Source organism: Scardinius erythrophthalmus, assembly GCF_964197995.2.
Source record: "Scardinius erythrophthalmus genome assembly, chromosome: 4".
In the NCBI taxonomy this organism is placed as follows: Eukaryota; Metazoa; Chordata; class Actinopteri; order Cypriniformes; family Leuciscidae; genus Scardinius; species Scardinius erythrophthalmus.
Window position 1 is genome coordinate 48,003,293 of NC_138224.1, and position 13,851 is coordinate 48,017,143.

At 40.8% G+C, this 13,851-nt stretch overlaps 1 protein-coding gene and 1 long non-coding RNA gene across 2 annotated transcripts in view; one reads left to right on the forward strand and one right to left on the reverse strand.

Moving 5' to 3' along the window:
* LOC308689647 overlaps positions 1–10,870 on the forward strand; it is a 1,235,845-nt gene extending 1,224,975 nt beyond the window's left edge. The window contains exon 4 of the long non-coding RNA XR_014030028.1: positions 10,546–10,870. This is a non-coding gene — a long non-coding RNA (uncharacterized lncRNA). The remainder of the gene's footprint in view (positions 1–10,545) is intronic.
* Positions 10,871–11,375: 505 nt separating this feature from the next.
* LOC308689607 (protein NLRC3-like) overlaps positions 11,376–13,851 on the reverse strand; it is a gene marked incomplete at both ends in the record, with an annotated part of 270,187 nt that continues 267,711 nt past the window's right edge. The window contains one exon of the mRNA XM_081363417.1: positions 11,376–11,941. Coding sequence (XP_081219543.1) covers positions 11,376–11,941 — 566 coding nt within the window. The remainder of the gene's footprint in view (positions 11,942–13,851) is intronic.

The following is a 13,851-nucleotide window of genomic DNA, read 5'->3' on the forward strand; positions in this document are numbered from 1 at the left end:
CGTGGCGGGCTTTAACCCTCTGGGGTCTAAGGTGTTTTTGGGGTCCTTGAGATGTTCTGACATGCCCTGACATTTGTGCTTTTTTCAGTTGCTTATAAACATTAATGGCAAAGGTATAATTACACTCTATTTAGCATAAACATGTGATATGTGATACCACCATAATATGTGAGCAAAATATATGTACATGTTTGTATTTTTGAGAGAATAATGTTTATGCATGGTTATTGAAAAAAACTAAAAATGAAAGTTTCTGAAATAAGGCCACAAAACACATACTAAATATTTGAATAATGCATTTTGTTGCCTAGGGTTTTTTCTTCAAAATGATGTGAAAATCATCCTGCCTAATCATTCACATAAAACAATACATTGATTTAAATTTTGTAAAACACTTTTTGTTTGGAAAGGCAATATGCGCAGGGGCGTCAACGATCCTACATCATCATGAATATAGAGTAGTTCACACCTGAGGAGACAATGGGGCCCGCATACATAATGAGCCTTTCATTTAGGGGTGTAACGATACATCGATATGGATTGATGCATCGATATAACGTCTAACGATACGATGCATCGATTCCACACTTAAAATATCGATACCTTTATTTTGACACGCTCCACATTATCACGACACGTAACATCCTTCCGCTAAAGCGCACATTTTCGTTTACTCACCAACCGCCTGCCGGAGTGTAACGTTAATCTCCTCATCTGAAAAAGACGCCTGACAAGACTGACTAAACCCTAAACAAGTTTTTTTTTTTTCACAAAAGCCGGTATTGTCCACTGTCAAGGCATCGCGAGTTCATGTTATACAGTAGAAACAGACAAGCACTCGCACCCTTGTTGGTGAACAACACGAGGAGTCCGTTTTAGCGACTCAGCGCGCAATATTCAGGTCAGATGTCACTTTGAAAAGACGCGCGCTGGCTAAGAGGAGTTTCGTCAAAGCTGACTAAAGTGATCGAAGATGGGCGTAAAAGGAAAATAAAACCTGAAACATTTTCACGGAACCTTACTAAAGCAGCTCGTTTATGGAACGGAATGGTGAGGGAAAAGCTCTCTGTACTGCGTGTACGTACGTTAATCACAACAACAAAGTTTGTCAGGCATACATAATATGTCAGCTGAGGAGATTAACGTTATGAAGATTAACCGAGTGTTGTATTATTTATCATAGCAATTACTTGGTTGTGTTTGACTCAGAAAGATGAAATGTGAATGTATCTGCTCTGCTCTGCTAAAAAAAAACAAAAAAAAAAACATTAAAGCATATTTTCAATTAACTTTAATTTTGTAATTTACCTTTATTTTTTAAGTTATTATTATTATTAATCAAAACAACTCAGCTGCAGTTTGATTGATATTACTTGGAATGCACAATAATAATAAAAAACATGATTTATGAGTACTTGCAAATAACCACTTCTGTTATAAATGTCCCAATTGGGAGAGGGTGTGCAATTTTCAAAGAGTTTAATTAAATGTTCATGTTATATATTTTGGTTGCATTTGTGAGTTAATAACAACGTAACTGGTTGTGTGAACATAATATCTAAATATCGATTAATCGATCGATATAGCCCTGAATCGAATCGAATCGAATCGTATCGTGGAATTTTTTGAAGTATCGAAAAATATCGTATCGCTGGCTGAGAGAATCGATATCGTATCGAATCGTCATGAACTGTCCGATTTACACCCCTACTTTCATTCAGGTGTGTCACTAAGCCACAGGAAAAGATGCAAGGACTAACATATATATATATATAATTGGTTCACAGTTGTTGTTGTTTTTTTTTTCACAAATTGTGCTTGCAAATTGTATAATATCTAAGATAAAAATTTCTAGTAATTGTGCAGTTAATTCTCATACTGTATTTTCAGAAAGTTTTGGAATATATTCTCTACCCAAATGTGTCACTATTAAAACACAATAAAAAATATTTAAAGAGAAGGTTTATATTGACCTTTTAAGATTTTGTATACATCTATCCTTGTATATATTTTTGCTATTTTATTAAAAAGGTTATACAATCTTAGTTGATTATTTTTGACAAAACATATATACATTTAACACATGAGCAGAAATTGGCAACATTTTAAGCTTATTTGATGTGGCAGTATTTTACAGTAAAAACTTCGTAGTCGATATTTACTCATCTCAGTATAGCAATAGAGTTTGCTAAAAGCTGTTCATTCATTCACACACAGAAACGCGATTCATATTTAAACAGTCTTTTTGCGTGTACAGACACTTGCGATTAGAACAAAGCAAATATATAACTGACCTTCCTCACCTAGATCTGTTACTCCTCGAAATTAAACTTCCAGAACTTCTGAGGTAAATTTTCCAGGATTATTATCAAGATAGTATTATTCCTCACAGCGTCTTAAAGTACATGAGTCTGAAAGTGAACTCGCGGTGTGTGTTTTCTAGCTGAAGTGGGCTCAAAGGTTTGCATGGATCGCCTCACATTCGCGTTTGAATAGCGCGTGCTCTCCGTGGGCGGGGTCACATTAAAACATAATGAGCTGAGATGAGAACGACTGACATCTCTCCCTTTTCATACAAATTACATAAACTGAGAATATTTGTTTTTTATAAAAAATACTTCATTTAAAAGAAGAGAATTCAAGCTTCATGCCTGTGTGCCTGTGTGACTGTTTGACTGAGTATTCGCTGAGTTACAGTTCATTTTCGGACGCGTTTCAGAATTGACTTCACTGACAGAGAGAAGGCAGAACTCGCTTCATGTTTATTTCTCTTTATTTGGCAAAAAGCACAACAATTTGTTTTTATTGTGAGTATACACAAAAAAAAACACACTTAACAGGATCGATGGATGTATAACACAAGTATGTCAAAATCAAGATCAAAATAGTATTTTAACTCTCTTTTGCACTGATAAGGAAAAAAGCGAGCAGATCACGCCGGCGTGATTGCCGACCTCAGGGGGTTAACGAGAAGCAGTGGGTCCGAAATTTTAGGATGAGCAAGCCAACCTTTGATATGTTGTGTCAACATTTGTCCACCTTCCTCTCCTACTACGACAACATTTCATCGGGCCATCCGTCCCTTTGCAGATGCGTGTCGGGGTTGATCTTGCCATTAAACCGCGGAGACATTGCCTAATGCGTCAGAAAATCCGATCTGCCTGTTTACATGACAGTCGCACTGGCACATATCTGATTTATATCTGATTTATTTCCGCATATGAACAAGGCCTGAAACCGATCTGGAAATATCTGAATGCATGCGTTTTTTTTCCTGTTTACACAGTCATAGAACACATCCGATCTGTGTCACATATGAGCAGAAAATCGGAATTGGGTCACATTTCACTGACAGTGTAAGCAAGGCCTAAGAGAGTCTACCTATTGGGTTCAACCCCTTCCTGTGGCTCAGTGGCGGAAAGTAAGACTTTTGTGCCAGAGACTCGAGTTCAAGTCCCGGTGCTGAAAGAATAACCAAGCCACATAATGCCCAGAAACAGCTAATTCTCAAGAACTCTTGACCACAGTTGCTCAGCATATGACCACAGTCCAACACCATGATACAGCTCTAGCTCTGCAGGAGCTAAACACAGGAGCTGATGGCTAAACACTGACAGGTGCTGACTGATCTCATGATTTCTATCTATCAGATCTTTAACCAGCTGGCGGCTGCCCTCCACTTCAGCTACTGCTTCTAATGGTGCTTTTCCACTGCATGGTACGGCTCACTTTGTGGCGCTTTTCCACTGCTCGGTACGACTCGCTTTAAATGGTACCACCTCTGTTGAGGTTACAAGCGTGCCATACCGATCCTAAAATGTGACGTGAAAACACTGCAGATCACTGATTGGTCAGACAGAATCATCACTACCAGCAGCACTGGACAAGGTCAAATATGTCGGTCATATAGTTTCAACAGATGGAGTATCAACTGACCCAGATAAAACCGAAGCAGTTGCTAAGTGGTCGCATCCAACTGATCTAAAGTCTCTCCGGTCTTTTCTGGGTTTCTGTGGCTATTATAGAAGGTTTGTAGCAAACTACTCTGCTATAGTTAAGCCTTTGACTGAGCTTACCAAGGGGTATCCTCTGGTTAGGAAAGCAAAAAAGTAAAAGTCTCTCTCTGATCAAACTAACCATCATGAGTCAGAACCATTTGGTCTTAGATGGACTGATTCCTGCACTGAAGCCTTCCATAAGATCATTGACTGTTTGACTCATGCTCCTGTATTAGCATTCGCTGATCCAAAAGGCCATATGTCTTGCACATGGATGCCAGCCTGAAGGGGCTGGGGGCTGTGTTGAATCAGGTGTGTCCTGAGGGGCTACGTCCCGTTGCATTTGCTAGCCAAGGGCTCAATACTGTCGAACAGAGTTATCATATTCAACAGCTTGAATTTCTCTCCCTTAAGTGGGCGGTGGTGGAGAAATTTCATCACTATTTGTATGGTGTGAAATTTACTGCTGTGACGGATAACAATCCGCTTACTTATGTGTTGACCACTGGAAAGTTCAATGCCACTGGGCATAGATGGCTTGCTGCCTTGGCGACTTGCTGTCCTGGTCATACAAACATTGATTTGGATCTACTATTAAGGCATTGGAATGACTCGCATACTGATATGTGGAAACATCTTTCAGAGGTTGAGGTGAAAGGAATATGCAAATGTATCCATTTGGGAAACTCAGCCAATGCAGAGCGACTAGTTGACAGGTTGGGGGTGCCTGCAGAAGGTATTCCTAAGCTATACGTTTTTGCAAATAATCTTGGAATGGGGCAGTTGGAACAATTAACTAGAGGTGATTTGAGGAAGGGTCAAGACATGGATGATGTCACAGGAGTGGTAAAGAAGTTTGTGAGTGCAGATTTGTGGCCATCGGATTTGAGTCAGTATCCCCAAGAGGTAATGTTAACCCTCTGGGGTCTGAGGGGTTTTCTGGGCCCTGGAGGTGTTCTGACATGCTCTGACATTTGTGCTTTTTTCAGTTATTTATAAACATGTTAATGGCAAAGGTGTAAATTCACTCTATATAGCACAAACAGGGCTACCATAATACGTCATCAGCATGCATGTATATGTTTGAATTTTTAAGAGAATAATGTTTATCCGTGGTTATTGAAAAAAATAAAAATGAAAGTTGCTGAAATAAGACCACAAAACACATACTAAATATGTGTCAACAAGACTTTCCGAGTTCTGGCTTCGAAATGATGTGAAAATCATCCTGCCTAATCATTCACATAAAACAATACATTGATTTAAATTGTGTAAGACAGGTTTTGCTTGGAAAGCCAATATGCGAGGGGGGCGTGAACGAGGAGTGGTTTACACCTGAGAATACAATGTCCCACCCATTATGCGTAATGACTCTGCATAATGAGCCATTCATTCAGGTGTGACACTTCAGCCACAAGAATGAATGCAAGGACAAAATATATATTTAGAAGAAGACTTATATTGACCATTTAAGATTTTGCTTACATCTATCTTGTAAATATGTTTTGCTATTTTATTAAAAAGGTTACAATTACAACAATTACAATTTCAACAATATTTCAAGTGTACTCTTTCTTTGTAAAAAAATTATTATAGGCCTACATTTTATCATATGTATTCATTAGTTTGAATATAGCCAACATTGGAACAGCTAACATCTTAGTTGATGACTTCATTTTTGACAAAAATAGTATTTTATATATATATATATATATATATATATATATATATATATATATATATATATATATATATATATATATATATAAATAAATGTATATATATATATATATATATATATATATATATATATATATATATATATATAACATATGAGCAGAAATTGCTAAACAAAAGCTTATTTGATGTGGCAGTATATTCTACAGTAAAAACTGTACTCAAATCTAGTCAACAAAATGAGCAGTGGTAAACAGCGCGCATCTCTGCCGTTCATTCATTCACACAGAAACGCGATTCACTGTACTGTAGCGTTATAGCAAGATGCCGGCGCGCATAGACGCAGCGGCTCAGTGCTCTACTTTTCAGTGCTTTGTTTGGCTGTTTATGTATGTATTGTTATTCGTTCTGACAACATTCTGCTGGGCAAACAACACCTACAGCCGGCACAATCTCCTAAAAATAGGACTACGCAGTGAGCAGTTTGTTACAGCCGAGTTTTTCGGCTTCCATGATATCCCGGTGGACACAGCCAGGCGCCCGGGCTCTCCATGGATTACCATTCCCACAGGCAGGAGACTGAGGCGGCGCAGGTATAGGAAGCAAAAGCGAGGCTGCAGGGCCGGCGTGCTAGCGAGGCTACGGATGCGGGCACACAAGCCGCTGCTTCCTAGTATATTTCTCACCAACGCGAGGTCCCTCACAAACAAGATGGACGAATTGAAGCTACAGGTTGAAATGAATAAGGACATTAAAGACTGTTGCATTATGTTAATCACAGAGACATGGCTTCATCCACTTATCCCGGATTCAGCTATCGAGCTAGCAGGCCGCATAATTCACCGGCATGACAGGACCAGAGACTCCGGTAAGAACAAAGGTGGGGGGGTATGCTTGTTTGTTAACAGCGGTTGGTATACTAACACTAAGACTGTAGACAGTCACTGCTCCCCGGATCTGGAGTTTGTGACTGTTAAATGCAGGCCCATATATCTTCCCCGGGAGTTTACTGTTGTCATAGTAACTGCCGTGTATATTCCACCGGATGCCATTGCTAACTCAGCTCTTGGACATTTACATAACACCATTAGCAGGCAACAGAACATGTATCCTGAGGCTGTTCACATCATAGCGGGGGACTTTAACCATGCTGATTTAAAAATGGTACTTCCTAAATTCCATCAGCACATAAGGTGTGCTACTAGAGGAATAAATACACTGGATAAGGCCTATTCTAACATCAAACAAGGGTTCAGGGTTAATACACTTCCACACCTGGGCCAGTCTGACCATATTTCCCTGCTTTTAATTCCGGCATACACCCCGCTCAGGAAAAGTGCTCTTACCACATCAAAGACTGTTAAAATATGGCCTGAAGGTGCCTCTCATCAGCTGCAGGACTGTTTTGAGAGAACGAACTGGGACATTTTTGAGCATCAGGACCTGGAGGAATACACAACAAATGTATTGTGCTATATTAAACACTGCCTGGACACTGTCACTGTGGACAAGTGTACCCGCATATATCCTAACCAGAAACCCTGGATGACGAAAGAAGTCCGGTGTCTGCTCAAGGACAGAAACACTGCTTTCAGGTCTGGTGATGGGACACAATACAGCGCTGCCAGAGCCAACCTGAAAAAAGGCATCAGGAAGGCCAAGGCTGCTTATAAAAGGAGGATTGAGGACTACTTCAACAGCAATAACACAACGCAGATGTGGCAGGGGGTCCAGCACATTACCAGTTACAAACCCGGAAACCGCACAGTTGCAGTCGGTGATGCTTCGCTGGCGGAGGAGCTGAACCACTTCTTCGCCCACTTAGAGGCGGAGAAACCGGAGGCAACCATATTACATTCTCCAGTCTATAGCAGCCACATCCTCATTGTGGAGGAGCATGAGGTGAGGCGCATACTGAGGGCGGTGAATCCGAGGAAAGCTGCGGGACCCGATGCCATATCGGGACGGGTGCTGAAGGAATGTGCGGACCAGCTGGCTGGGGTCTTTACCAAGATCTTCAACCGGTCCCTATCCCAGTCCACCGTCCCAGCCTGCCTGAAGTCCTCTACCATAGTTCCACTGCCAAAAAAGACCAACATCAGCAGCCTGAATGACTACCGTCCAGTGGCACTAACTCCCATCATTATGAAGTGCTTTGAGAAATTGGTGCGGTCTTACATAATCTCTAACCTCCCACCCATGCTTGACATACACCAGTTTGCTTACAGAGAAAATAGGTCTACAGAGGACGCCATAGCCACAACTCTCCATACGGCTCTGACTCATCTAGAGCAGCGGGGGAGCTACGCTAGGCTGCTGTTTGTGGACTTTAGCTCTGCTTTTAACACCATACTTCCTCACAGACTGTTTACTAAACTGGTCAATCTGGGTTTACCTCACTCAATCTGCTGCTGGATTAAGGATTTCCTGACAGATCGCTCCCAGAGGGTGAGAGTAGGCCCCCACATCTCATCAGCTCTCAGTCTCAGCACTGGCTCCCCACAGGCTGTGTGCTGAGCCCCCTGCTCTACACTCTGTATACCCACGACTGTACCCCTGCTCACTCCAGAAATAGTATCATTAAATTTGCGGATGATACCACTGTAGTGGGACTCATCTCGGGGGGAGATGAGTCCGCTTATCGAGATGAGGTGGAGCGGCTGTCTGTGTGGTGCATGGATAACAACCTGGTCCTCAACACCACCAAAACCAAGGAGTTGATAATAGACTACAGGAAAAATAAAATCGATATTCAGCCCCTTTTCATCAGCGTGGAATGTGTGGAGAGGGTCCCGGACTTCCGGTTCTTGGGCGTGTACATAGAGGAGGACCTAACCTGGAGCACTAACATCACAGTATTGGTTAAGAAGGCACAGCAGAGACTTTACTTCCTGAGGATTCTCAGGAAGAACCATCTGACCCAAAAAGTGATTATGTCTTTCTACCACTGCTCCATAGAGAGCATACTGACTTATTGTATCTGTGTGTGGTTCGCGAGCTGCACAGAGACAGAGAGGAAAGCACTCCAGAGGGTCGTCACCACCGCCCAGAAGATTATTGGCTGCCCTCTCCCCTCCCTAAAGGATCTTTATAGTTTGCGCTGCCTCAAAAAAGCACAAAACATACTAAAGGATCCATCCCATCCCGGACATTCCCTGTTTGAATTGCTGCCCTCTGGGAGACGTTACAGGATAATGAAGACATGAACAAATAGATTAAAAAACAGTTTTTATCCAAAAGCAATAGCAGCACTAAACACAATTTGAAATACAGTATTAGGAGATGAATCATTTATTATAAAGTGTATTGATCTGTTGCGTTTTTGGGAGATATGCGTTTTATTCTTTTATTCTTTTTAGAATTTTTATTGTGATTTTATTTATTTATTTTATTTGTATATTATATTTGTACTTTGTTTAAATGTTGCACTGATTAGATTGCATCCAATTTCGTTGTACAATACGTGTATAATGACAATAAAGATTCTATCTATCTATCTATCTATCTATCTATCTATCTATCTATCTATCTTGAGAAGGAAAAAAAACTTACTACAGTATTCCTCAGCTCAGTCGGATCCTTGCTCCTCGAAATACCAGCACTTCTGAGGTACATTTTCCATTATTATTATTATTCCTCACAGCGCTGCGAGACGGTGTAAACAAGTACAATGTGTTTTCTCGAGCTGATATGGGGGCGTTCACAGTGTTTGCATCGATTGCCTCTGTCATTTGCGTTTGAATAGCGTGCGCTCTCCGTGGGCGGGGTCACATAAAAAATAATTAGATGAGATGAGAACGACTGACATCTCGCTCTTTTCTTACAGATTACAGTAGAGAATATTTGTTTTTTAAATAAATTACTTCATTTAAAAGAATCAAGTTTGAAAGACGTGCCGTGAGCTTACATTGGAATTACCTCAGAAGAAGAAGAACGCGATTTGAAGACAAGAAAGATGTAAGGTAAGAAATTCTTACATATTAGTTTGTTATTGTTGCATAAATTTCACATTGCAGTTGAACTGTTGCTAGATATATGGTGAATATTATAATATTTAGACCCGTGTTTACTGTTACTGTGTTTGTGGATATCTGCTCAAATGTAGATACGGTAACCATAATGTTTTATATTTGAATGCATCATATTTTGGATCGCGTTTGAAAAGCACCAAACGGCTTCATGTTTTTACTATTATCTCATTTCATATCATCATAACGAATGGAAACATTTGAAGTAACATGATAATCAATATATTTTTCTCTAGCTTAGTTGTTACTGAAATATTTTGGAAGATTTATAGGCTGCTATGGTTATTGTTATTATTATTTTATGCTGCACTGCGCATAGCCAATGCCTACAAGGCACAACAAACCTGGTGTTCATTATATTATATATTGTTGGAAACATTTATGTGTGTGTGTATGTGTGTATTCTGTGAATTTAAAAAGCAATTTTAATCAGAAAAATCTAAAATTTATTCCCAAAATCATGCAGGCCTATAGTTTCTCTTGATATCAGTATGTTCACTTTTTTTTTTTTTTTCAGGGCCCAGATGCCACTCCTGCTGACTTCAACATTCACATGAGTGTACATGAACATGGTAAAGTGAAAATCAAACACCTTGGAAATGAAAGGTATGTACAATGTTTTTAGGAATGGCAAAAAGGTCTCTGTCTTTGGATAATTGTTTTCAATGAGTGCTTTTTTGTCATTTGTTTTGTATCTTTGGATTACGTTGTGTTGTAAATAAATCCAAAAAATCTAAAAGCCATTCTTTTTTAAATCTCATTCTTTGTGCAAGGTTGCTCAGAATGATAGGGCCTGATAGCTCCTAATAGGGCCGTTAGAGGAGTGTCTTTGTCTTTCTCAGGTGTGAAAAGCTTACACATAAAGCTTTTTCACACAAAACGCGTCGTACATTTTTTAAATCAATATATTGTCTTATCTGAATGAGCAGTCAGGATGATTTTCACATAGTTTTAGAGCAAATATTCTAGGCTACGTCATACAATTTTCAAAAGTCTTGTGAAGAAATAATCAGTATGGGTTTCATGACCTTATTTCAGTGAGAATTTTTTTTTGTATTTTCACAAACCACGCATAAATGTCATTATCTCAAAACAACAAACTTTTACACACATGCTGCTGATATATTATTGTAGCAGAGTTTGTGCTGAATACAGTGTAATCAGACTTTAGCCATGAAAATGTCACAAGTAACAGAAATAAGCACAAATGTCAGAGCACGTCAGAACACCTCCAGGCCCAGAAAACACCTCAGACCCCAGAGGGTTAATAAAGAAAAGTCATGATCAGATGATTTGGGTTTATATGTTTCACATTTATTAATAAATTGACATTCATCAATTTTACAACAAATAACATGTTTTACAGAATGATACATTTTATTGAAAGGTTATTTTGATAGTAATAGTAAAAATGATTTATATGACACTACAAAAAGAACTGAATGACTGATTTCCATCAACTCAAATATAGTTTGAGAAAAGCACAGATACACACTGTCACTCATCATGTCTCACAAACACACACTGATCTGACTGTCTATATGAGGATTCATTACACACATTTATTCTGTCATGTTATTTTACTGTAGTACTAATGTAATGAAGAGAAAATAAGAGACTCTATATAATCTCACTGTTTGGGTAGAATCTCTTGACAGTCTATTCTGATTCATCAACACATTTTCACTGATGATCCAGAATAAACCCCAAACCCAGGATAGAGTGGTTGAGTGAATGTGGTCTGGACTGTGTGTATGAGGCTCATTGTGTCAGAGACGCTGTAGAAGGACAGAGTTCCTGCATTGTGATCCACATACACTCCTATTCTCCTGTGATCCACACACACTCCTGTTCTCCTGCTGATGGACTTCACAGGGAGTTTAGTCACTATGTTATTGTGTATGAATGTGTAACTGGAGGGAGTGCAGAACAAACTCCAGGACTGATCATTACGTCCAAACACACACTCATCACCCGATCCCTTCCTGCTGATGCTCTTATATGACACTGACAAACACACATCACCAAACACATCTCTCCCACTCCATTCAATCTCCCAGTAACAGCGTCCACATACACTCTCTCTACACAACACCTGAGGATACACATCATCAAATCTGTCTGGATGATCAGGATACGGCTGAAGCTCTGTGTCAGTTAAAGTAATCACTCTGTTCTCCTCAGACAGACAGAGGAGTTTATTCACTGTGTTCAGATCCAGAGTGAACTGATGGGAATCTGATGGAGAGAAAACACATCAGTGTATTACAGAAACTTTCTATCTTGAGTCTTAATTTCAGATCTGACTGAAGTTAATTTAGGATTTTTCACATTTTCACAGTTCATATTACAGAGGCAAATCTTAACTTTATTTATGATTCTTATCCTATCTTACAAAATCTCATCTGATCTGTAGTGAGTAAATCTTTTTGGTACTCCACTCTCAGGTCTGTTGCCAAGCAACCAGTGATAATAAAGTACTTAAGAAATGTCATTCTGTAACAGTTTGGCCGTTTCTCAATACCAAGTACGCAAACTTCGGACTTGAGCCCTTGGTAGTTCGGACTTGACAAGTTCGACTTAGGAGAATGAACTCCCGAGGATGGAAGGACTCAAGTCTGATAATTCTGCAAATGGAACAGCAGCGTACTTGATAGCATCACTCAGCTCGCTCTGGCTACTCCGGTTATCTCTTTATGTACTGTATATTTAGGCTACAATAAAACAAAATATGTTATAAACCACCACTCTGCCTCTTTTCATTTTCATTTAAAAAAATCTTAAACATATTAATGGTCACACAAATGTGGTTCAGGCAACACAATTGATTATCTTTACTGCATATATTTATAACAACATGAAATATAAAACACAACCCTGACTCTTTTTTGTCACAGTGTCTGGTTTGTGTTCCCTGGGTGTCCACTAGAGGTCCTCTTCCCCACAGTGTCATCCACATTATGAACTGCATTCCCCACAATCCTTGTCTGCACTCATCACTGTTCATTACACTCAGCTGTTCCCCATCATGATTGTTAGTTTCTGTGTGTATAAATACCCTGCTAGTTTCTGTGTGTATAAATACCCTGCCTGTTTAGTGTTTGTTACGGAGTCCTTGTTTTATGTCACACCACTTCCTGAAATCTGTTTTTGCCTGTTTCTTGTTTTCGGATTGACTTGTGTGGATTTTGACCCTTTGCCTGGAATGGATTGTGAGTACGGATTACCCTAATAAATACTGCTTTTGGATCTACCCGTTGGTATGTGTGTATCGTGACAGAAGGACTCCGTCACAACTAGATCCAGCTGTATATTTTTCAATGTCTCTTCCCCAGCCACCGAGCGGTAGAGAAGACAATTTTTTGAGGGGACCCGGTTGGTCAGATTTCGCGGGACCCGTGGAGGCCGCAGTGCAGGAGGTGGTCAAGAGGAATCCCGATACCATTCTCCAGCCACCGAGCGGGAGAGAAGACAATTTTTTGAGGGGACCCGGTTGGTCAGATTTCGCGGGACCCGTGGAGGCCGCAGTGGAGGAGGTGGTCAAGAGGAATCCCGACACCATTCTCCACTCTGGCCCCTCTTCGACCCTGTCCAGCCCAGAGCTCAATCCGCTGCTGATTCCGCCCAGCCCAGAGCTATGTTCGCCGCGGTTCCCATCTAGCCCAGAGCCTGTCATCAGAAACGGTGGAGGAGGAGGAAGACCTCCAGCCTCCCCAAAGACCCGGAGGCCGTCCCCGTGCAGCCCGCTGTTGTCCCGGAGGCCGTGCCCGTGCAGCCCGCTGTCATCCCGTAGATCGTTCCCGTGCAGCCCGCTGTCATCCCGGAGGTCGTCCCCATGCAGCCCGCTGTCATCCCTGAGACTGTCTCGGAGCTGCCCACCATCAGTCCTGCCACGGCCAAGAGGGCTGTCTTTACTCTTTTATGCAGTGGCGGTACTGCATGCGTGGAGGAGACATAGGACGTCTGCCGATCCAGAGACTGTTCCGGTTACGTCTGCCGATCCAGAGACTGTTCAGGTCAGGTCTGCCGATCCAGAGACTGTTCAGGTTGCGTCTGCCGATCCAGAGACTGTTCAGGTCACGTCTGCGATCCAGAGATTGTTCAGGTCGCGTCTGCGATCCAGAGATTGTTCAGGTCGCGTCTGCATA